This window comes from Hippocampus guttulatus, chromosome 8 (genome assembly GCF_054856545.1).
Source record: "Hippocampus guttulatus isolate MCC_2025c chromosome 8, RoL_Hgut_1.0, whole genome shotgun sequence".
Lineage (NCBI taxonomy): Eukaryota > Metazoa > Chordata > Actinopteri > Syngnathiformes > Syngnathidae > Hippocampus > Hippocampus guttulatus.
In genome coordinates this window covers 7,547,656-7,573,362 of record NC_141268.1, presented here as the reverse complement: position 1 = coordinate 7,573,362, position 25,707 = coordinate 7,547,656, and the positions used below count along the sequence as shown (strand labels likewise).

General features: G+C 42.9%; 1 protein-coding gene and 1 long non-coding RNA gene across 2 annotated transcripts; both read left to right on the top strand.

The window, feature by feature from the left end:
- Positions 1-1,401: 1,401 nt before the first annotated feature.
- LOC147200987 (hematopoietic progenitor cell antigen CD34) lies at positions 1,402-18,078 on the top strand. Its single transcript, XM_086117868.1, has 8 exons — positions 1,402-1,570; positions 12,412-12,519; positions 13,030-13,277; positions 13,652-13,732; positions 13,822-13,942; positions 14,075-14,127; positions 14,716-14,865; positions 17,032-18,078. Exons 1-8 carry the CDS (start codon positions 1,486-1,488, stop codon positions 17,224-17,226), a joined length of 1,041 nt encoding a protein of 346 aa, XP_085973994.1. The 5' UTR covers positions 1,402-1,485; the 3' UTR covers positions 17,227-18,078.
- A 4,763-nt stretch (positions 18,079-22,841) lies between these two features.
- On the top strand, positions 22,842-25,703 carry LOC147200986 (uncharacterized). Its single transcript, XR_015101643.1, has 3 exons — positions 22,842-22,986; positions 24,973-25,104; positions 25,267-25,703. It is a non-coding gene; the product is annotated as an uncharacterized LOC147200986 (long non-coding RNA).
- Positions 25,704-25,707: the final 4 nt, after the last annotated feature.

The window sequence follows — 25,707 nt, the reverse complement described above, 5'->3', positions numbered from 1 at the left end:
TCACCAGCCCCCTGAAGGCAAGCATAACTACAATGTGGCCCATTGTGGAAACAAGTAACAAGGACAGAATAACCTAAAATTCATGTATAGTGAAGCATGGTAAGGGTCTGTGTCTGCCACAGAGAATTAAAGGTCCATTTAGCGCAATCTGACAGGACGCTGTGATTGACGAGGACTCAAGTAGTTGCAATACTTAACTAGCTAATAGACTAATGAATGTTTTACTGGGGTGATGTGACTGCTGCTGTCCAGCTGTGGCTGCTGAAATTCGCACACCACTGCTTGTGTGTGTGTGCGTGCTTGTGTGTGTGTGTGTGTGTGTGTGTGTGTGTGTGTGTGTGTGTGTGTGTGTGTGTGTGTGTGTGTGTGTGTGTGTGTGTGTGTGTGTGTGTGTGTGTGTGTGTGTGTGTGTGTGTGTTGAGCAAAGCTCATCTGAAGTCACACTGAGGGGCCAATTGGTGGCCTCAACACTCTACTGTTTGAGCTTGGGGTTCGGGTTGTGGTCTTCTGGGGGAGGTGGCGGAGGAAACTGGGAGACGGGATGTGGGGGTGACAGGCAATGGTGTCAGATGACACAACTCTTTTAAGAATAGATCCCAGTGGTTGGCTTCTACTCACTGTTGTCTATAAGGGTGGGATATTTTTTTTTCTTAACAAGTCATTTAGCATACCTTCACCAGTGCTTCCAGATGTGCTAGTTGGAGCATGAGAACCGAGAGAACGATTTTCAGTTTTCAGGAGAGGGGCAGGGGGTGACGGGGGGTGTTTCATGGCTCCTCTGCAAAAGTGTGAAACATTTCAACGGATCCTGTTGCGTCTTCACTTGTCGCCCCAGCCGCAGCTGATTGATGGCCTTGTTGACGGCTGCTAGCTTCGGGCTACAGAAATGGATTAATCCAATTAGCATAACACAGAGTCACACCTTTGTTCCCGATGTGATATTGTGCTCGGCAGTCCATCTCCATAAGCCTGTTAAAGAGCGGAGCGTCCCAGCCTTTTGTCAGTAGTCACCTTTCATTGTGTGTTGGATTACTGCCCCCATGCAGCGGGGTTCACAGGTCAGGCACTCATTTTCCACATCAGCAAAAAAAATAAATAAATAAAAATCCCCAATTGTAGCGCAGTTTTAATGCCCGTGTATGTTTAACGTGAAAAAATATTTGAGGAACTTTTCTTAAACACGCAGTACAGCATCCTAATAAGAGGCTATTCTCCTGTACAACATCTGCCTTGCTTCACGGCGAGGGGTTTGTCCGCAGAGGAAGGGTTAAAGTAACCAGCAGGAAGACGGGTGCAGGGCTGGGCCTCAACAAGTGAAGGAGGGAGGGCGGGAGGGAGTCAGGGGAGGGCTGTATAAAAGTAACAGAACACAAGTGGTGCTTTATCCATCCTGCTTCGGGTAAGAGGAAACCCTAAGCGGCTGCTGAACCAGCTTTACCTCTACTTTTCCCTCCATTTTTGACCACCGCCGTCGGACCCGTGTTCATGGCAGCATCATCTCCTCAGAGAGCTGGCCCAGCCGTCAGCACGTTGGCCTTGGCATTTCTCCTCGCCGGTTCGGTCACGATTGGTGAGTAATGGATTGAAATGCTACAAAGTGGAGGAAAGTTTGCTCGACTAGTTAAGATTGCAGGGAAAGTAGTTCTGAGGGGCAGGGGAAAAAGTTGGAATAGTCTTCGAGTCTGAATCCAGCATTCAGTCAAACATTTTTTTTTTTACCTGATGGGTGGTATCCAGTTAGTTTCAACTTTCAAAAAGGGTTTGTTTTCGGGTGAGGTTTTTTGACCACCAAGACGCGGTGCTCCAAGGCAAACAAAGGGATCATCTGAGTGATCAATGTGGCATTTAAAAATGACGATTTGAATTAGTCTTTTTTTTTCTTAATACGTTAAACTCATTTATTACTATTGATTTTGCCGATTTGTCACCATTATATTTCGATGAATGAAAGATGGAGCCTAGACCTACATAGTACAGGAGGCTTTAGTGAGACCTCCAAGTTGACTGATGGAGTTGAACTATCTGGAAAACTGGATACGGCTCACATGCTCAAGTTCAACCGAAGAACTTATACAAAAGTTGTTCCGAGTAGATTCAACGGCATCTTCATTCATTTTCCTCTGCAACATCAGAGGGTGACCTCATGCTCATTTTCGTCACCAGTGTTTGCACAATGAATTTTCTCCTGTCAACATTTTTTCCAAAGCTGCTTCTATTCCATCCAAAGCTCATGGACAGATGAGGTCCCGGAATATCAAAATTTTCACACGGCCAACACACCAAATAAGGAAATAAACACGTTTTAAGTCATTCTGTGATCAAACCCTTTACCAAGGGAGTTGCTTCAACAGCGCGAGGGAGCTCCAGCCATGGCGATTTGATGAAACTCTGGTTCCCCCATTAATCATGAAATGAAGAGCTGGAATGTCGCTCACAAATAAAATGTGACTGAGCCAAGTTTAAATCAGTGTAAGTCTTACGTATCAAATTGGAGCGAAGAGCAAACCAAACCTCTCTGTTGTGGTCTTAAATTAATCACACACTGGATGACTTAATTCAAAGCGGGTGTCTTCCACAGCTCATGAGCTCATCCACATAGGAGAGCTTTGAAACAACACCATTGCCGCATGGCTTCTCAAACAGAAACAAAAAATGTTTGATTTTGATAAACATGAACTACGCACACAAAGTCACATCATCTATCATACATATGGAAAATCCTCAAGTGTTGATTTACATTTGAACCAAACATCTGCTTCCTGAGCTCGACTCAAATAACCAACTGAATTGTCTCGTCGACTTGGGCAACTGCGCTGTATCTTACGTAAGCAAAGAAGGACGATCTTACTCAATGGGTGAGATTTATGGTCCTTGCAGAGTATAATGGTGACTGGGACAAATGGAGAGAGAGAGACTTTTGGTAGCATAATGGGCTCTATGGGAAAACTCCTGTCGTGAAAACATTTGCCAGGCTTCTTGGGGAAAAACAGGGAACATAAGTGAAAGGTATTTCTTGTGTTTGGATAGACCACCTAACATATTTCACCACAACACAGTATAACGTCTGTGCACACTCTGAAGTGGTTTTAGGGCGGTTCTTCAGTCCGCCAGAGGACTCAGCCCATCTTCCTGCCGAGGTAGGAGCATGTAATTATGTTAAACATTGTTTGTATAACTACGATAGAAGTAGCACATGCAGTAAGATGTCAATGGCACCATAACACAACTGTGATAAATTGAGATCCCAGTGAAGTCCAGAGTGGAACTTGTTCCCAAATGGGAAGGGGTTTCTAATACCCTCCATGCATTAGACCTGGACATTTTATATCAGTAAAAACGGTCTTGCTTTACAGTTCTATTTTCAGCAAGCTATACCTAACAGTTTAGTACAGTTTGCATTGGACTTTGCATTGTTCCCAAAATATCTGTCTGGTACCATTCGACTTTTCAACACTTTTGGTTGGCATATTGGTCCAAATAGTAGGCTTAACCATGATATACTTTTGATTAGTCAGTTAGTTGTCAATTCCATGTGACATTGGAAATGTAACTCGTGGACTGGGAAGACAAGAAGCGTTAGATTAAAAAGAATTGGTGTTTTTTCGACAGAATGAGGGATTTACACTATGTTTATATTTGATGTTAGCATTCAGCAACATGGATGTGCGCTTAAATCATTGGCGAGTTATGCACTGAGGTACAGATATGATGTGCTAGTTATGTTGTTGATGCAGACAAGTCTTTTAATTCCTCGATCCAATACCATGCAAGCTGAATTTGTTTCCTGCCAAACATAAAAACATTTGAATCTTCAATCATTGAGTATTGTGCTGTTCCTTCTGGTGTGTGTCCAGACCACCCGGATACTGTATAATAAGGATATCCGGACACAATCTCTGCTCCTCAGTAAGCCACACTAACATTAATCATTCTTCGCAAAGGAATTATACGCCTGTCTACGTGTGTTGCTTCAAAGTTTGTGTTCATTGTTTAAAGGGTTATAACGCAGCAACACCGATCCTATTCGTTGGCCCGTCAACAGGAGTTTGTATTGCTTGTTATATTTTGAAAAATTGCTGCCAAACTCCTCCTTGTTACAAAGTGAGTTGAGTTCACTGCCTCCATAAAGCGATTGTATCGGAAATTTTTGCTCGGAAGTCATAGCATTAAAAACAAACAAAAAACAATCGCCCAATCAAAGGCTCATATTGACTTAAGTCAGGTCACTTATATGGCAAGGCACCACTAAACAAGCACCGACAAGAGTGGCATTTATTTATTTATTTATTTATTTTGCTTTTCCGCAGTCAAAACCCAACACTCCATTCAAGCCGGTTTCCCATTGAAGGACTTGTTTGCTAAGCTCGCAAATGTTGATTTGTCGTCAGGGTTCGTTCAAGATCGCAAATGTTTGCCAGATGTTCGCCGGCAGTTTTAAATGTTTTTTCTTGTCCAAGAAAAACGGTCGGTGACCATTCAAACTGCTGGCGACCTTGTATGAACCCTGAAGAAAAATCAACACCCGGTCCTCCTCGCAAAAGTTTGGATATGGGCTTAAAGTCTGGTATGACACAGTGTAGTTTGATACCCCTGCCCATTGTTTGGTCAACAAAACTGTCACCTCACCGTGTAACAAAAAGAATGGAATGAGCACTAAACAAAGAAAAGCACTTGAGTGTTTACACCTATTTGTGTACCCATCAGACGAACCTTTACTGTTCCAAAATATAGCATGGGAGCTGAACTGGTGAAAGGTGGCTTTAATCAAACACCTTCATTCCTTAAATGAAAGTTGTAAACATGGGCAGGAGGCGTGCGTAGTTGATGGCAAAGTTAAGTGCTTAAAACACAAAATGATGGTTCAAATTCTTTACACAGACTGAGGAGCCTTAATGGATTGTTATAGCCAGCACTGCGCCTGGATGACTACACGAGTACGTAGTTACTTTTCTGAAAATTGACTACGTCTCAAATTCTGTGTGTAATCAATACGAAGCCTCAGAGCATCTGACTCACAGTGGAGGCGAGCCGATCCTTCAAATTTCTACCTGCACACAATGAAATCCAACAGGCCTATTCATAAAATGCAAGAGAAAATGTGAGCCTATGGACTGCAGAAGGGGGAATGGTGGGGTGCACCAAGAACAAGCCAATTGAAAGCAGATGTCACATTTCCTGATTGTGACCCTCAAAAGCAGACAGCGCACTTTTGATAAGCAGCCCTCGGGGTCGCCTTGGCCGCAGCTGGGCAGCACCGGGTGAAATATGCACTGCTTCCACGGACCTGATTGAAACCATGAACGCCCGTTGTTTTTCTGCCAAGGGGAGAGGACGGGATGGCCATCAATCGCTCTGACAGGAATGAAGGGGAGGAAGGGGGTAGAGGTGGGGGGTGGGCTAGTCGGCATAGTCAAGATACTGGGGGTCAGCAGCCTGTTGTTTCAAAGAGGGTAGAGTTGCAGAGCACGTTTAACCCAAAGGGACGAGGCTCTGGTGTCACATTCCTCGGCATGTTCTTAACTCTACAACCCAGTTTCATTTCGAGGAGCGGGATATGAAATCTCAAAGGAAGTGTTCATTGACTTATTATTTAATAGGGGTGACTTTGGAAAAGGCTATATTTTAGATAACTTGTTTAGTGCTAATCTGAACTGAAGAGCAGAGAGAGAGAGAGAGAGAGAGAGAGAGAGAGAGAGAGAGAGAGAGAGAGAGAGAGAGAATTGTGACTTTAAAAAAATGGACAGCAGCCCCGCTCACAGAGCTCACCATGCTGAATAAAATAGGAGACAGCATGGCGTCGCCAAATGTTACGCTGATTAGAAATGGCCACCACAGCGCAAACAGATGTCTTTGTGAAGACAGAAGCGTTCATGTATACAAGGACGATGTTGTCCCTTTTGTTCAAAATAATCTCATTTGAAAGGTCAAGGTTTTGACCTGTCGTAACCCACAGTTAAGTACAGAGTGGCGATTTCAAGCAAGTATTTTAGCCCGTTCGTCACGTCCTTTAGTACCAGCTATATCAAGACCAAGCGTGATATTCACACATATTGCATGAAGAAAACATCTGTAAGGAACAGAGGGGTCTTTATCGAAATAGTCATAGTGAGTCACAACAGCTTCAGTGTTGACAATTGCTTGAAAATGGGCATGCAATTACATTTTGGTCAAAGCTGGCAAACCTAAATGGTACAATTGTGAGAAAAAATAAGTGGCATTGTGCCATCTCTGTCACATGGGACAAATTGCAAATTAGCACAACCGTCAGGTTATTGTTGGTCTAATGAAGACTGCAGATGCCAAATGGTTTTCTCACAAGGTGATGCAACAGAGAATCAGCTATATCCAAGTTATGATGAAAGGCGGGACGAATTTTCTGCAACCGTGGGAAAAGTTTAGCTTGTGCTTAATTTGTCCCCAGCAGTGAAATAAAGAACATATGTAGTGAGAGGAGATTGTTATGGTCTGGTTCTCGACACGTTGCTCTTTCAAATGTGGGAGGTGTGTATGGCTCACCTCAGAGGGATTAGCCGTGCGTGACTGGGAGAAGGCGAGCAGTCGGTGAGGGGCGTAGAGCCGGCAGGGTCTAGCCTGCCACATTCCTCCATCTCTAGTCCCAAGAGATGGGGGAGAGGGGAGTCTTTGGGGTGGGATATATATACAGACCATAGCGGTCCTTTTTCTGGTGGGAAAATCGAAAATGGAGTGATGAAGTCAGCCCAAGGGGTCAAGGATAATTAGAACGATCGTGTAACTGGAGTTTTGCTGTGTTTGTGAAACGGGACACACAACTGATGATCACTGGGGTACGGTTACACGTTTGAAGTGGAATACAGTGGAAACTCCAAGGTAGATCAAAATCCATTCTGGGTCGCTCGTCAAACTTACATTTGTCCGGAGGTTTGTAAATGTTTCCCACAGGAAAATACTTTAAACGTCAACCATTATAACTCTACGGATGTTTGTCATACTAAGCTTTTATTTGTGTCAACCCCCAATCCTCAAAAAGTGCTAAACAGAGTCTATTGATACTCACTGAACTGAAGTCTAGGGAGATACTGATGCCTTGCATTTAAATTACAGTTTTTTTTCCAGCATGGCTCAGGGAGTTGAGTGGTCGTCTCTCAAGCTGTAGGTTGTGGGTTTTACCCTCAGACTTTGTGACAATGTCGAATTAGTCCATGGGCAACAAACTGAACTCCCAGTTGCTCCTGTTTCTACGTCATCGGGAGTGTAAAAGCGCTTTGAGTACCCGGGAGGTGGAAAAGCTTATTTGACATTCGATTTTAGACAAAATGTTTTGTAAAATTCATAAGGCATGGGTAGTTCATTTTAAGATACCACTACATTTTACAACACTAAAATATATATACCGGTGTGTGTGTGTATATATATCAGAGGTGTCAAACTCATTTTTGTCGCATGCCAATTTGTATTTACTGTTGCCCTTGGAGCGCTGTTGCCCTTGGAGGGACTGTGAAACAAACAAACAAAAAAATGAGGAAATGAGGGGTCTGGTCACAAATAAATGCATACAACATCTTGATTATTTATGACATATGAGAATTTGAAGTTTTGGAACAGATTTTAGCAAGCATCATAGATGTCAACATGTTTGATTTGCTCTCGCGGACCACATAAAATAATGTGGCAGGCCAGATCTGGCCACTGGGCCTTTAATTTGAAAACTGTGATATATATACATTATATCCACACACACACACACACACACACACACACACACACACACACACACACACACACACACACACACACTGAAAAAGCTGCAGACGTTACACTCACAACAATATAATTTTCAGTAAATTTGAAAACTACAACACGAATATAATTATTTTTTACAATCATTACTAAACCAACCCACCAAAACAGGACAGTTTTACAGGTTTCAATTACGTTTGGCAACATGTTGACATTTTTTTTTACGAGAAGAAGCTCCTGCAACACAGGGTGTGGTCGTGTTACGTGAGACCGCCAAGTCAAAGTATGATTCAGACATGAATCATTGTTGTGGCTGTGCCAAAATGTGTCCAAGGCAGCAAGGTTCCGGTGGGCTCAAACGTCACTTGCAATCATTAGTCAAAATGTCATTCTTATATTTTGTAGCTCCCCTGAAGGAGGTTTACTTCTGCCTGTGCCACAGCTCTACAGCAGGGAGGGAGCAGTCACAGAGCTAAAACAACACATCTTGGCTTCTCAGCACTCTGCCACTTGAATGAGTCCCGGTTGTGTAACAAAACCTCCAATTTATGCATTAGCCATTTTGATCCTCATCCTTTTTTCTGGTAAATTAAACAAGCAGACCACAGAGACGGAAGAAGGATGGCAGCTGTCGACGACAGCTTACTGACCAGGGTTATAAAAGAAAGCCACACAAGGTCAGGGACTGATGTAGAAGCTACCAGATAGATATAATGCACAATGACTTCCTCATTTGCGGTTGTCGAGGTAGGGTTAACACCAGAAAGATAGATGCCTATCCAAACAGCAGCACACACCAAATCACTATATTTTGTGTTATTTTGACAAATTTGTGGATTACAGTGCCCACCCTATTCGGGGAGGATATAGACAGAGTGCTGTCGCGAAGGGGCGAAAAACATGCCCGGCCTCCTCGTAGAGTTTGTAGTGGCTATAAATGCCACAAGATGGCAGCAAAGCAATACTATACATGATACCCTGAACACAAAACAGCAAATAGGCGAGTTTTTCCAAGTTTTTCAGAAAAGAACAGAGGATAGTTTCCACTACATTTTACCATTGCAAAGTCACGCTACACTAGGTAAGGATGTTTTCTCCAAGTCAAGGTCCAAATCCCTCCCAAATCATGTGTTGTCTCTGACTGAAAGTCAAATAACATATGTATAGCATTCAAACACACTGATCAAGGAAATCTTACAATTACGGTAAATAAAAATTGACTTGGCGTTCTCACCCATTACTCTACTTTGTCACTCCAATCTCAAGGCTGCTCTGAATAACGACTTAAATCAGGTAAACTGTCACCTGGAAAAAGTTTTAAAGCACGCAATTGGGCTACATATGTTTTGTGTACGTACATTGACTATTTTAAGTTGTAACGAGCAGAAAAAACAGCCAAAATGGTGTTTCGTGTGTGTGTGTGTGTATATATATATGTATATATATATACAGTATATACACATACACACACACGTGTCGCAAAGTATGGAAATCATATTTCCCCTGTACACATACATATGTACAATATAATGAGCAGCTGTAACGGACAGTTGCGAGCAGAGAGCATGCCAAATGGCCTCCATGCAGCCTACTGGCATCTGCACCTGTTCACACTCAACATGCAGCGAATATTTTGGTGGCACCTGCTTGTCACATTGATTTACCAAAGGAAGTAAAGAGCAGACAGATAGATGTATGGTGTGATAATCCTGTGAGCAAAAGCAAGAATGGCCCGAGACATGACCCCCCCCCCCAAAAAAAAACTGATTTAACATTAGCCGAAAGGTTAGTTGAAAAAGGTAAAGGTGGGCAGAGTGAGAAGGGAGGGTCTCAGAGATATACTGTAAACAAAAATAGTGCCATTAATACTACTCATAAATGTGCTTATTTACTGTAGAACATTTCTCGATATTTAAAGATACCACTGAACCACTTATGATTAAAAGAATAAAACAATTTAGATTCAAAACACTGTAGTGAATAAAGATAATTCCATTTTAGAGGCAAAAGTAGTTTCTTCCACATTGTGCTCTATGACTCATGAAGACATCACATTAATGATCCTCAAGTAACTGAAAAATGGCCACCTTACTCCAGTTTGTTCTATTTTTTGTTTCTGACTGTGGAGATGGGATTCGGCTGCTGTTAAATACAGAGCTGGATGTATTCTCTGAGATTGAGAGCCACCCTAAACACTTGGAAACATCTTCAACTATTTGCCTTAACACCTTTATCAGAAGGCTGATGAAATTAATTTGACAATACAAGCCAGATCTAATTGCTTTCTTGACTGACTTTAGCGTATTTCAAAAAGTTGAAGAGTTGTAAAGTGGCCTTTTCATTCTTCCATTTTTATGCATGTGGACCTCAAACAAAAAAACTTTGGACACCCTTGTCCAGTGTCATCCTTCGAACGGTTCTTCGATATTCACCAAGGGGAAGACAGTACCCGCTTACCTGTGATGTAAGACTTAACATGGCTCACACAATCACAATGTGGTGTATGTATAGTATTTAAAAAGTGACTTGAACAAAAGGGGAAACATGCATAGCATTTCAACTGCTACGTTTGCTCAATGCAAATCCTTTAGCTGATTAGCAAACGTGGTGTCATTAAACAAATTCGTTGCCCCATGTTCTTTTTGACTTCAAGAAGTCCATGCCACCCTCTCCCCCACCATCAACTCCACTGTGTACTTCAAGAGTGACTAAATATGTCACACATTGATGAAATACATTCAAGAGACTGTTGAACGTCCGCGTATGCAGTGCATATGTGATAACACAAGTTTATTGGCGATAAAAACACCAATTGCGACGCCTCCCGCATGAGTCCATGCGCCGACTGCCTGCGTCTGAAACGAATAATCTGAAGTCGCTTCAATTCCTGCCCATCCTACATAGAAAATATGCACATTCAGCGATTTTGATGATGAAATAATTGAAATTATTGGCTCGAATAAGAATATCACCGGAAAGTACGGGACATTTAACAAAATTGGTACATCATTTAATATAACCATTTTTAAATTTCCCCCGTTTTTCCCCATTCTTCACGTGAAAAACACGTCCAGCAGATGGCGCCCTTCCTCACTTGCCGCCCCTGAGCAAACGTCCCTGATTTAATACTACAGTACACAGACTGGTATTTGACGATGTGTCATAAATTCAAAAAAAGCCAGATGTGACAGATCACAGCAACCTTAGATTGCCAGTAAACAGGCCAGATAGTTAAAATTGTTTTCTGATTCTATATGAAATAATAATATCCGATGCAATCCGGTGCTTGTTTCTGCAGATGCGCAATATATCACAAAAATCAAACCAATTGCAATGTCTAAAGCCAATTTTGTGACAGCTTAAAATAAAGCTAAGATTTAAATGAAAGCCGCATGTGAACAAAGCCGCAAACAATATGACAATTTGCAGAGTGCAGGAAGCAGCAAAACTCACAAAGCGAGCGGGCGTAATGAGATCTGCAGAGTTGATGCATTATGGGAATGTTTGGAAAGTGAGGTAATGATGGTGGTGTTTTGGCAGCGCGGCACAAATCTGGGCAGCTGGAATGCCGTGTTTTGGTTTAATTGTTGGACCCTCCTCGCTTCCAATCTGACCTGTCACATCAACAAAAGCCCTCAAATGCACCACCGGCTCGGTGTCAGCATTGGATGGAGTCCCAATAAGATAAAAAAAAATGCAAACATCACAGTGGAAAGTGACATGCTAGAAATAACACATTCAAACTCAATTTTAAAGTCTGAAATTAGGAGGGAAGGACCGGAAAATGACATAATGACCATCCCATAACGCAAAACAGTTGGGAAAGTCTTCAGTGGTGATTTAACCTTGGCAAAACACTCAAGCAAGGCATCATCATTCTATTACCTCACCATCTATCTGTGAACGTTAAACAACTGAAAAGCCTGATTAACTATGAGTGCGTGACGCTATGTCAAGTCAAAAGTCTTGAATCAACAGTTTAATGCAAATATTGGAGCACAAGCGCAGAACTATTTTTTAACCTAAATTAGGTTTGGCAAGGGAAAAATAAACCAATGCCTCAGATAGAAGTGCACCCGCAACAAGACTAAATAGAGCTCTGGTGTGATTGACAGCACGCGTCACTGTATCTGGTGTGAAACGCTCCTTTTCCGGCATGCAGAGCGTTGCTACAATAATAAATATTTTTCTCACTTTGGCACGAGTACACCGTGTCGCCTCTGGCGTGTTCAGATTTTCCTGGGAAACGCTCTGTTTTTTCCGGGGAGAGGATAGCCCATTTGGCTGGCAGGGCCATGTCTCATCGTGAGGGAAGGTTTATTTGCTAAGGGCACCAGTGTAGACTTTTTTATTTTTTTACTGCAGGGCCACTCATTGATTTAAAATCTCGCTGAGAGATCAGATACTCTTGTGGCTGTACAGTAAGTGCTCTATTGTGTACTGCATGCCATCGGGCCTGCACAGCCAGGGAATGTAAAGCATGGAGCGTATAATCCCCCCCCCCCCCCCCCCCCCATAGCAAGAATTACTGAGTTAGCGTACATTAACACTGACAATTCTGTTTTTGTGACTCACGACGAGTCAATTCTTGAGGTAAAGTCCCACGGTGACTGTAACTGAATGCATTACTGTTCGCCTTGTACCACGTGAGTTTTAAAAACGGATCCGTATGACTTTAACACTACTTTTCAGCGGGGGTCAGAGCACAAGATGACGTCGTCGCCACGGACGCAGCGTCGACCGTCGCCGCAGAAGAATACGTCAGAGAAGACATGTTTCCGATGACAACTGAAGCTCCTGGTAAAGTGGAATTTCTCCCTGTGAATTCGTCTCTGCGGACTCACTCAAGTGTGACTTAAGGACTGACTGCAGGCAAAAAAAAAAAAAAAAAGCGTCAGAATAGGAGTTAAGAGGCATCACTCCTAAAAACCACAAAAACGTAGGACCCGGTCCAATTCATACAGCGTTGTACATCCCTAGCGATGTCAAGATGTGATGTAAGTAATGCTGTTTAGCTACCATCACAATGCCGCAGATTCTTGATATTTTTTTAGACACTGCTGGCTTTGACTCTGGCACTTAAACTCAACTCAATAAACATTTACAGGTTAACTCCAATTGCCCCACAGGGATAAATAAAGTTTTCTGAATCTGAATAAAACTGGCTGACGGTTGCCAAAGACAACTTTGGCCACTTGTGCTACATTTGCAGAAAATCTTTATTCCGAATTCAAGAAAAGTCAATACAGATACTTGCCATTATATCGGATGAATTTGATCTGATCCATTTCCATTTAATTCCCTCCTCAGAGTCAAACAATCGACTATTTGAGGTCGTGATGGAAACCCAACACACCGACGTGCAGACAACTCAGGCACCACTTACGGATCAGACGGGACAACAGAGCGAGGGAGAGGACACGCCCACAGCAGCTGAGAACGCCGCTGACGGGGGACAGATCACAGTAGATGTGTATGCAGAGGAACCTCAAAACCAGGAACAACCGACCGTCGCACCAGCACCACCAAGAGGTGATGGACCGGACAACATTCCCAAGGTGAGATGTCTCTACGGGACACGTTGCTATGACCACATTTTTGGCCGCATGATGTCACTTCTGGTGCGACTCTATCGCATGTGGTGTCCACATTCACATTAATATCTTCATATAATTCGCCACGGTTCAGGTGGACCACAGAGGCTGGATGAGGTCAAGTCTTTGAAGGTATCAAAGAACCCAGCCTGTGAATTGTCTTTCTCGAATTTGGAAACCACGTGCGGTCGTGGTCGAGCCGCAACAGAAGTGACATCATGAGGCCAACAATGCAGCTTTTGGAGGATGCGTGCGCCCTTTGAATTTGGACACAGCCTTTGTGTTCCACTGGTGGGAAGCCTTTTCCGGCACGCTCATCTTTGGCTTGCACCCTATAGGGCGATGTGGTGTGCGTGGGCAAAGAGGCCGTCCAGGATAAAAACGCTGTCAATCTGAAACTCATCCAATCTTCCACCTGTGTAAGTAAAATGCACATTCTTGTTTGTCGAGTGATATACAATGAATGGCTGTAGTTCAACAAGAATCTTTGCTTTGGGTAACCTTGCAGAAAAACACAAAGGTGAAGATTCAAAGCGTTCGAGAAGAACTTTGTGGCGAAGACTGCAAGCTACTGATCTACCAGGAGGACAACACGGATCAGATCCTTGTAGCTGGACAATATGTTGAAGGTCAGACGCCGGACTAATGATGATGATGATGATGATACATAGACACGTGTGTGCTTTGGATGGACCTCGATTTGATCAGAAGCGTAAATGAGGCTGGATTATAACTCAAGGCGTGCCTCTCCTATTTTGCAGATGACATCAAAGGCATGGTCAACAAGTTCAACAATGACAACATCAAAGACAAGGTCGAGAAACGAGATAAAAAATGTTCAAATGATCTTTCCTCAACTGTTGCTCATTGATAGAGAAATCTACGAACAAAATTGTATCATGTTCAAAGTTTCGGTTAATTTGGGCATGTCTAGACATACTCAGCGCAGAGGTGTCGGCCGTTTAGGCGGAGGGCCTTTCCTGAGTAATCACGTTAAAGCAAGGGGGGCGAAGGCTAAATTCAATCACAGAGTGGGAATAAACAAATTGGGAACAAAGAGTCGTTGAATACCAAAAGACAGTTTGGGAACAGCTGTCGCGCCCAGGTGGACATTAGTCATCAGCAAAGTCTGTGACTTGTGTATTCGGGTAAATCAGATCATTACCGGGGGGTGTGGGGTGCAAATCTCGGGGGCAGTGTCTTTCTTGTATTTTGCAATAAAAGTTCGAACCGGCGGAGAGGGAGGAGAGTGTGATCGCGGAGCAACTAACCGTCGTTCGCTCTCAGAGATCCGCTCCCGTCGATATTGAAGACAATTTTCCTGTGTGCCGAGTCATTTCTTTAACTTTGTCCGAGAAAAATCTCTGACACTCATTTTGTATGTTTCGGTTTGGCTGAGCAGGCTGGTGTAAAGGAGGCGGTCCCTCACTGGAGGAAGAACTCGAAACTGGTGTTGGTTTCCCTGTTGCTGACTGGGCTCCTGCTGGCTGCTCTGCTGGTCGCCGGTTATTACTTTAAGACCCACCGAAAAAATTCCAAAGGAGTCCGGCTGGTGAGTGGATCAAAGGACACAAACGTTTTGGGTTTTTTTCTAAATTAGCCTTGCAGATAAGCGTTTCATAAAATGGATGGATGAACGGAGACAACAAAACAGGAAACCAAGAACAGACCATGTGGGGTTCCACTTTAGGTGTAAATATCAAGAATTACAACACTAGACTTGTTGCCTTGCCCAGGATTCCCCCCGCCCTCCATACTGTCTTGACAATTATTTATAGTGTGTCTAAATGCAAGAGACAGTAGCACTCAATCAATCGGTAATCTTATTTTTATTTTTTTAATCTTTAAAAATTCTGAAGATCATGCAGAATTTGATCTGTCAGTGATGTTAAGCTGCAACATCTTGTTAATTGAGTTTACTGTTTGGACAGTAAACACTACGATTGGCTGACAATCAATTCAGGGTGTCCCCGCCTACTGCCTGAAGACAGCTGGGATAGGCTCCAGCACACTCGTGACACTTGTTTGGATAAGCGGATTGGAAAATGGATGGATGGATGGATGGCAGCAAACAACAGAGGCCCTAAATCAGACCTTAATCATCATGCTTGTCGAAACAGACTGAGACATAAATATATTTTAAAAAAAGAGTGTATTTGGTGCAGGACAGAGGCTTAATTGGTAAAGATGATTTGGAGTCACCTATAATGTGGTAAATATCATGTTGCAGTTGCTTAATTGCAGTTGCTGAATCTTTTTTAGTGCTACAGGTCTCATTTTGGGGCAAAATATTTCCTAATTATTTGTCACATAGTATTTATTATGCCGTACTACAACAAGCATTATCACAAAGCCACTCAAATTTCCTGATGTTGGTGTTGAAGTTTTATAATGAATAAAGTTCTTGAGTTCTTGAATTTTGACAATGGAGATGGAGCTTCACTTCGAGCTGCTGCCGCCATTACACGCCACCCGTCCCATCGTCCCATTGGTATGAAATTTTACGACGATCAGTGATCAGAATAACCAAAGCTAGTGAAGCTAACCGTTATACTCAGCCAGAATCATTTCAATTTCGTCCCTCTGACCCACATAGATGTATGTCTCCGGGCACACTAACCAGAGAGTGTTATAGTCATTTGCCAGCGACGGCCGAGTCGAAGGTCCTCTGTAAATTGGCCGATGGGAAGACGAGATGCCAAAAATAGTAATGGAGCAGTAATGTCAACCCGTCAACTAATCAAAGTAAATGGTTCGACCCGAGTGGAGTACCCCCCCCCCCCACCACACAAATAAATAAGTTCTTTGAAATACATGATGATAAAATGGGGCTTTAACTTTGACGCAAAGATACAGAACATGAAACTAAAGATATGCCAGTGGCATAAATTTGGGAAAGTAGACTAGCTTGTATCTGCACATTGCAACTCTCCTACTTTGTCACAAGGGCGGACTTTTTAGGCAAACACTGTCTCGGGCAGCCAAAAAAAGGTGTCAACAGTAATACAATTCAATATTGGACCACCAAAATCCCAGACAAAAACAAACCTGATGCTAATATGTTATTTTTTATGTGTTAAAAGATTATGAATCACATTTATGATCGTCCTGTAGTCAGTTTATCACTGGCAAGGACGCGCTTGACTCGCTTAATTCAAAGCACAGTTTTCTCTTTTTAATTTCGCGTCTTTCCACAAGGCTACACATGGTTCAGTTCCTTTTACTGTACTCCCTTGCTCATGACATCATCCTCTATAAAGAGTTACGGCTCTCGGGTACGCCCATGCGACCGTTTTGATGGAACTGCCTTTGTTCAAGGTCTCAGTTACTCAATGCGGTGCAACGTCTTCCTGAGTATCATATATCATCCATGGAGATCTTCTTAAAGCCTGAGCCACTCCCGTAAAGTGAACGCCATCAGAAAGAGAGAGTTAGTGTGACGATTGCATGCTAGGTGACCTCCCGGCAGACACGTCCATCTAAGTTCACACAGCTGAAAGCCATAAAGTTCATTAAGGGAGAATGCTTTGTTTACTTTGGGGCTACGCCTGCATGTTCAAATCCAGTCACGCTTCACACGTTCTTGCCTGATTGTGCGTCTTATTTGAACAGGAAAATTAAACAGGTAACATGTGTTAGCTTGATCGCTAATCCTGGGGAAAAAAAGTTCTTTTTATTTTTTTTAACTTAAGATCTGTTTGTTGTGTGCTTTCTACAGGCCGAGTCATACCAGGTGGATGAAGAGAACCAGGCCAACACTCTGGTGTCCGTCGCCCCCCTGCCTCAGGAGCCCACCGACAAGCCCGCCGCCGCTAACGGAGAATCCCCAGCAGAAAATGGGACCAATCCTGCCCCGACCACGAATGGGCACTCTGCCGCAGGCCCGACCCCAGTGGCTGACACAGAGATGTGAATCTCGACACTCCTAAATCTCCCCCCGACCTTCAACTATCAACCACTGGTTCATTCTATCCACATTCCCTCTGTTTGCTACCTTGAAGGCTTTCCAATTTCGGAGAGACAAAGTTGAGCAAAACCAACTGTCTTCCTCCCCCATCACAAATCCACCACCCAGAACAATGACAATGTCAGTCGGGTTCATAATGACATTAATGACAATGCCTTGTAATGTGAAAAGTTTGGAATGCCGGGCCTTCCAAGAGGAGCCTGCATACGACGTACTTGGGACTAAACATGATCATACCTTTAGTCTTGTAAAGTCAAGTCATGTCAAATTTGTTCCGTTGATCCTTATGATTTTTTTTTTCCTCAAGCAAAGGTCCAATGAAACCATATAGACTAGGTTTAATATTCTTGTAAAAAAGGTTTGAGGCTTACTGGTGTTTGTTTTTTTTTTGTATTTTTGATTATTGCTGTGGTACTTTCTCTGTTAAGGTTTTCATCGCTCCCCTACCTGCTCGTAAACTTGTAAAAACAATTATGTGTACCTCTGGCACGGTAGCAGATAATAAATGGGATCCAATCATCTTTAACAAACTGGGATTTGACTAAATCTGGTCCAATTCAGAAGACTAAAAAAGATTTTGTGTTGGCATTCTGGATGAAAACTAAAACTCTGAAGCAATCCTGCTTGATGCATTTGGAATTAATGACGAGACGATGCTATTAGGATATTTGTGAAAATCTTAATTGGCAAAAGTGTGTTTGACCATTTGTGTTTGCATGATGACTTTTTTTAATAAGACATGATTGTGAAACTTTTTTTGTTTTATATTCAGAATAAAGTGAAAAAGCTCAAAATACACACAGTTAGCTGTCAGCAAAAGTCAATTCTGTGAGTTCTCACCAAAAAGTCCTTCACAGTATGCTTTTGTTGCGACAAGATATCTCTCATATCAAAGTGCAGCACATTTTTAGTCTGTCTTTTGTTACATCTGAAAGTTACTTATATCGCTGCTGCCTCTTCACAACCTTGTATAAATCAACATTTTTACTTTTAACCACAGATGAAGTGAGGTATACATGCATGCCAATAAACTGGCAAATGTTTTAGCACCCCCCCCCCCCCACACACACTTTCAACTCAAAATCAGCAAAGGTCCAGTTGTTGAATATCTGTGAAAATATTATCCAGACCAATTATTCTATGGTGTGGCCATGGGTTGTGTTAAAGATGTTTTTTCCAAAGTCTGCTCCAAAACCCATCAGGGCTCAGAATCTTGAATTGCTGTCCAAATTCTTTTGTGTGTGGTCAACACTGAGTTGGGTTGAGCCACAAACTCCTTGACTGTGATAAGATAAGATAAGATAAGATATCCTTTATTTGTCCCACACTGGGGAAATTTACAGCCTCCAGCAGCAAGACTACGAATCTACCTGAAGCTAAATATTTCTTGGTCCTGAGTTGGGTCTCTTCATATCATTGAGTTGAGGTTGGGTTCAAATTCAGACTACGGCCTGTGTGGAGTTTGTTCTTATGTTTGTGGAGTATGTTCTCTCCTGTGCTTCCATGGGCTTTCTACTACTCCGTTTTGCCTCCCACATTCCAAAAGCCGACATGTTAGCTTGAGTGAGGACTATAAATTGTTCTTAGGTACGAATGTGACGTGAATGGTTTGTCTGCCCGAGGTGCACACTTTAAATAAGTTGTTTTTCAAATTATTCATTTTAATTTAAACAATGAACACCTTGGTTCAAGATGACCTCGATTAAGTTTGTGCAATATGAATGGGGACAATAATGAAGACGAGACGACAATTACGCTTGGAACAACTTGAGGGTAACAAATCATTCCCGTAACTTTTATTGCAGTGAGTGTGACCACTTATCGTAAATGACAGGGCAGCAGGGCGCCATGATTTTCCTCGAGTATTTAAAAAAATATTTTATGCGGTATTTTACAAAATCTGTTATATTGTATATTCTTAAGAAGATTTAGGCCAGTCTTTCCCATACACAATCTTCAAATGAATTGTGAAGATTTTAGAGCCGATGGACCAGTGGTCGACTGGTTAGCACGTCGCAGAGGTGCAGGGTTCGATTCCGGCTTCGGCCTTCCTATGTGGAGTTTACATGTTCTCGCCGAGCCTGCGCGGGTTTTCTCCGGGTACTCCGGTTTCCTCCCACATTCCAACAACATGCATGGCAGGCTGATTGAACACTCTACATTGTCCCAAGGTGTGAGTGTGAGCGCGCATGGTTGTTCTATGGTCTAGGTGTGCCCTGTGATTGGCTGGCAATCAGCTCAGGGTGTCCCCCGCCTACTGCCCGAAGAAAGCTGGGATAGGCTCCAGCCTGCTCGCTGAGAGGAATTCTGAGTGGTATGACTTCACTTCATTGTGTTGCATATCTCCCAAAACGTGTAACAAGTGTGTTCTCGACCTTACCAATTTGGTTTATAGTTCCAATGAACTGTGATGGCTGCATCGGTACAATCCAAATTAATTCAGACAAACCATTATCAAGGTTTTTTTTCTGCATTTTGAAGAGTAACAAATGTGCAGTTCATTCAAACTATGTATTTATAGTCACAGTCTATGAATATGTCTTTATTGTTGATATTATTGTAATTAGTATGGTATGCTTATTGTGGGGTTTGTTTTTTTCCAGTGGCATTTAATGCAAGAAAGGATATAAAGTTTCACAACATCTTGATGGGAGCCAAAGTGAGCTAGTATGACATCCCCACTTGACTTCAGTACTCACAGCATGTGGAATACTCAATACACAACCTCAAATTTACACTTCATAAAATAAACAAATAAAATGTTTGTAAACTTGTGTTAGACAGATGATTTTGAGGTTGTGACACTGCTTCTTGTCAGTGAATTACACACTGTGGGAAAGCATGTTTCTGTCTCTTAAACAATGCCCCCTTTTCTAAAGATCGTTTATTTGTGGGATGGCAGTACGGGCTGGCACTTCTTCCTCATGCTGTTTGCACACTGCTTTAGGATGGCCTCAACCAGGAGTTGTCACAACTTCACAAGTCAGCCAACTTGCTTGTGTTGCATCAATGAGATCAACAACAATCAATAGCAACAGTGACAGTCAGGTCTTTGACACATTTGACATGTTCCTAACACACATAGTGATGCTGCTTACCCTATAATTGTTGTCTCTTGTAAAATATTTTTCATGGTGCATTCTCACAACAGTGACGACTTTTTGTTTTCTGGCTTCGTATACTTGTCATGGCACGATCCAAATAAAATGCTGACATTTCTGACATTGTCTTTGGTCTTATTCTGCCTGTATGCTGGGGGGGTTCGTGTGGCGCCTCTATTACAACACTAGAAAATCGTTTCGGAATTATTACTTCTTACAACAACACCGAAGCAGAAGCTGATATTTCTGTTATGCAACAGAGCGAAACATGTTTAAATCACCCCGCAGAAGCATACAAATAACAGAATGAACCGGAGTTCTTAGTATGAATTTGCTTTCAATGGAGGACAATTTTGAGGATTGTATCGCCACTTTGTGGAGGTAATATGCCATTACAATTATGACATAAAAACAAGACACCATCTGAAGATCAATGGCGTAGTGTCCTACTGCGTTCAATAAAACAATGACCAGCTTTTGCAAGTTGGTGGATGTTTTACTTGCTATAGGGAAATCAATTGGATTTAAGATGAGTTTAGGTTTGGAATCCTCTGTGACCCTGCTTGATTCGTTGTTTCCATATGTGAAACCCATCTCAAGTATTTATTTTCATCCATTTTCTATAATTCGTGTCCATATTAGGAATATTTAACTAGAGCGGGATATGTGTGTGTGTGTGTGTGTGTGTGTGTGTGTGTGTGTGTGTTTACAATTACTGTATATTATTGTCGATGTTTTTATGGTATTTGATCTGTTGTATTATTTTATGTTAAATGTTCTGAAAAGCGAATTGTTACAGCTGCAGCTGTTGTGAAAGCGCTCTATAATTAAAGATGTACTGTATTGTATTGTACACGCAGGACTGGTCAATAGCCATTCGCAGGGCACAAAGAACCACAACTATTCATATTCTCTGTGGAGATCTTAGTCTTCAATGCACATACCATGGTTGTTTTAGGAAGGTGGAAAGGAGCCGGCGTAACATGAAAATGCCAATCTGATATTGTCTAATGGAGGTTTTGAATTAGGCCTCCTGACGGTGAGGCACAGCTGCACATCGATGTGCTATCTATTAAAGCACCACCATGTCATGGTATTCATTCAAGTTTGTTCATTATTATTATTATTATTATTATTACTATGCATAAGAAATAACGTGAGCCACAATACTGTACTTATAAACAGTAAGTGTACACCGGCTATCTAACAGTGTCCATCAAAACTAAGCAATATTATCTGTCTTTGTTTCTGGGGGAAATTTGTAGATGCCATGGAACGTGCTGCAGTGTTTTATAAATTATCCTTTCAGCGGATTATGTGTTTCTATCATTCATGACGTCGTGCTCTTGTCGTTGACATTTCCCGTCGTTCCACCACTGATTCATATGTGAATGGACAAGCAATGCCGCTTCCTCGCCTGAGCAGGGAAGTGAAGCCACTGGCGGCCATCTTACTTTGCCACTTGCCCAGCAGGGCTACCTTGAAATCGTTATATTTCTCCAAGGCGTTTCTGCGTTATTTTCTTTCTTTACGGTAAATAACAGTGTAACAGTGTAATAACTACATGCACATTTCATCGGTGGGAATGCAATTATAAATTTTCTCAATTGTGGTCTGTCTCCAAGTGCGACTCCACGATTTGTTTGCATGTGTTGTTGGAACTATGAACACATTTAAATGAAATCACAGCCATCAGGGGGAAAATGCTGTGAAATCAAAACGTCACAATACTGAGACAACATACTCTGAATCGATCATACATACAGTGATGTTAATAATTTGAGAGATTCTCATTACACCACGCAGGGAATCTAGTGTGAGACACGCACTAATTAGTGTTTTCAGCGGGGGAGAAAAAATAACAAGACATCAGTACCAATGGCAACGTAAGCTGCCACCTGGCTTCAGCCACGCTGGCTAATCGTGACTCCATTCATTTTTAAAGTCCGTGTATTTGCAGCATTGGCTGTGTCCAAAGGCCTCCGAAGGCCGCATTTTCTGTCACCATTCGTCACTTCCGGCGCAGCTCGCCCACACGTAATTTCAAAGTGCACATCAAACCTGTCCAAATTCGCCACGATTTGTGCAGTACATATGCTTCATGAAGAGGAGCCTTTGAATGCGCCGGAGGACCCAGCGCGAATTGCTTTTCTAGAATTTGGAAACCATATCCGGTCGAGTTGCGCCGAAAATGACGCCATGCGGCCGAAATGCGGCCTTCAGAGGGCGCAGCCTAGTTATGTCAAAGCACTAAGAGGCTGTGAGCACGACAAAGGGCGGAGCTTTACGGTAAAAGCTGGTACCTCTGGCCACGTGACTCAAATGTTGTTTGTAAACATGCGTCAGCCACATGTGATTCCGGCTATGACGACGTGTTTCGTGTAGCTCTCCACCAATCGGCGACCGGGGGAGTGTCTGTGGGCGGGTTGGAGGGTGTTTGCGCTATGGAAAATCGTTACTGTGGGATACGCCGCAGATAAACCTGCGCTCCTAGGGCCTACGGTGGCGAAGGGGACAACCACAGCGGGCCGAGTCCTCGCCGAAGGGCGGGAGGACCGACGACAAACTAGCTGCTCGAGAGGAAGAAAATCTCCGCTATAAACACGTAAGTTATTTATGTTATTGCAAGGGGAGAGCGCGTCATCGCGCTGCGTAATGTCGCGCCGAGAATACCACTAAAAGTAGTTCCTTATGTTTGCGTGAAGTCCTCCCAATAAAAGCCCCGGTGCGCTGCTGTTAAGTGCACAAAATGATATTTTAAATAATATATATTTTTAAAACTCAGTCGTCGTCGTAACACCGTTGCGACCAAGAGCGACCGCGGGCGCTTTTAGAATAACAAGGTTTTCCCTTCGATTTGACAACAGGTAAATGAAACTGCGTCAGAAGAGGAGCCTGGGTTGAGATCCGGTGGGAATTTCCGCCGAAGCGGCCGGAACGTAGCGCCATCGCGTCAACTTGTGTACGCAACTCGGCGTCAAAACTTGACTCGGGGCTTTTCACCGAGGATGAGAGAGCGATGTAAACAAAACGCGTGAAGGCAAAGCCCCAAAAAGGATGCTGCGCAAGAGATGGACAGTGCGTAATCACGCAGTGGAAGAGTACCGTCCGTGTTACGTAGTTAAGAATGACAAAACACCTAACGAATCGACACCCTCGTATTTCACTTTTAACAATCCGATTAAAGCGGACACGCCAATTTCTTTTGTAGTGCGTTTTATAATTCGATGGTAAAACTAGGTGGACGTGAGTGATGACGCATCTGGCGTCGCGTTTCAGGTGACAACAACATTTTGCTGCGTCACAAGCTGCCAGGAGGTCAACAATAAGCTGGCTCCTTTTTAGTGCGCACTTGATATGATGAAACTCGTTGCGGCTCTCGAGCTCATGGGGGCGCTGCTGAAAAGCTCTCAACTCTCCTTCCAGAAGGATGCTGGAATTCGATAGCAGCATCGGATGAATAAACAGACGGGGACAGAACGAATGCAGATGCTTCCATTCAGAACGTATGAGTCAGTGGATGTTTTGATGGGTTGGTGAATCACACGCTTTGGAAGTCACCGGTTGCACAAAATTCCCTGGGCAGACACCACTTCAAAAATACAATGAAATGTTATATTTAAGTAATGATTTCTGGAAAACAGAGGTACGACAACATCTGCAGAGTAACAGGTGGAGTGGGTTTCATTTGTATCCAATTCTTGAATCAGCTATCCATCCAGAACTTGGCAAGAGAAGCGGGGCACGCACTGTGCAATGAGCCAAACGTGTGAGATTTTATGGGACGAAGCCAAAGTGCCAAGAGAAAACTCACGCAAGCAGAGTGAGAACAGTCAAGATTTGAACCCCGGATCCTGCGAACTGCGAGGATAACATGCTGTACTGCTCACCCACTGTGCTGCTAATGTTTATAAAACAAACAAAAACAATTAATAGCCACAAATAGCTCCTTGACCACACACTCGCTTGCCTGTTTCATCTCTTGTGGCAATGTGCCTATTGCATCATGTCTTTTTGATTCCATTAAAACCAAATTACAATAGGATATTTACCTCTCACAAGTTATGCTCTCTTGAGAATAGTTCGCTTGTGAAACCGTGATTTCCTATCCAGGGCTGCTGTTTTCCCATTTAAAATTGCTTGGTTGGTGACTATACCAAGTGTCACAAAGTGCACTTTTTGGAGGACGGTCCACTTAAGTACTGAGCCGCCATGTTGTTCGTTTTGAAGGGTGACTTAGGTGCATCAAGATGGACATAGGGAAGTGGCCATCTGTCAGTCTACCCGAATGATAATTGTCATGAAAAATGCTCCCAAATAATAACTTCTACAACTGGTAGGAGGCCACACTTTAATCCATACTACAAACGGTGTAGGCGCTGCTGTTTTGGTTAGCAACAAGTTGGAATGGTAGTTGTTACTATAATGCATGTGTGTGAATGATATCATTCATAAATGGGGGTATTTAGAGTTACTACCTGACAAAACCTGACTCGTTGTGATATAACATCTGTTCGAGGGTTGCCGTTAAATACTGTATTTTCTCTGAAGCTGTTTCAATTAATCTGCCCTCATGCCTGTGTGACAATAGGTCATGCTGACAAACCTGTTGACACGGACGCCTTTCCAGCTGGTCATAGTCTAGGGAGGTGTGCTTGCTTACCTGCCGCTGAACTAGCAGAGAGTGTCGAGATGAAAGGGCTTCCTCAAATCTCCCTCGGAGGTAAAAATGAGACGTTCGGTAGTGGAATTGCTTTTTATTTTTGGGAAGGGAGGTGTGGGGGCAAGTGAAATAGTCTAAGACATTACCCATGAGGGGATGCGATTATCGTTCATCCCAGACAAACAGGAAGCTGATGACTAGTAATAAATGGTCTTTTTTTAGGACCGTGAACGCTGTGCCATCTGTAGTCCAAATGTCCTTTCCAAGGATGACCAGTGCAACAAGTGACCCACTTTTGCGGATAAGGAAGCATGACCTCAATAGTTTGAAGGGAGCGGCGCAGCCTCTCGCGCCAAATTAGAAACCTATGCACTCGTGAAGTGTCTTGTCATCTTTTGCTGTGCCCCGGAGGGATGCGACCATGATCAATCAAAACATTTACAAAGAGAGCAACCTGTTGTGATGGCTGCTGAAAGCCACATGCAATCTTCATGAAAGCTTAAGCGAGCAACTCAAGGTTGAGGAATAGGATGCGAGAGATGCTAAAATTAATCCTGGGCCTCACTCAACCATGTTGATGAGGATGATAATATTAATAGACAAGTGAAGCAGCGCTTTTTCATAGGTATCATTAGAAGCTAGCAAGCTGGCCAAAATGGTCTT

Excerpts from the sequence above, each read along its gene's own strand:
- LOC147200987 (XM_086117868.1), top strand. The coding sequence starts at position 1,486 with ATGGCAGCATCATCTCCTCAGAGAGCTGGCCCAGCCGTCAGCACGTTG. Across the intron at positions 1,571-12,411 it reads CGCCGGTTCGGTCACGATTG|CGGGGGTCAGAGCACAAGAT; the intron begins GTGAGTAATGGA and ends ACTACTTTTCAG. Across the intron at positions 14,866-17,031 it reads ATTCCAAAGGAGTCCGGCTG|GCCGAGTCATACCAGGTGGA; the intron begins GTGAGTGGATCA and ends TGCTTTCTACAG.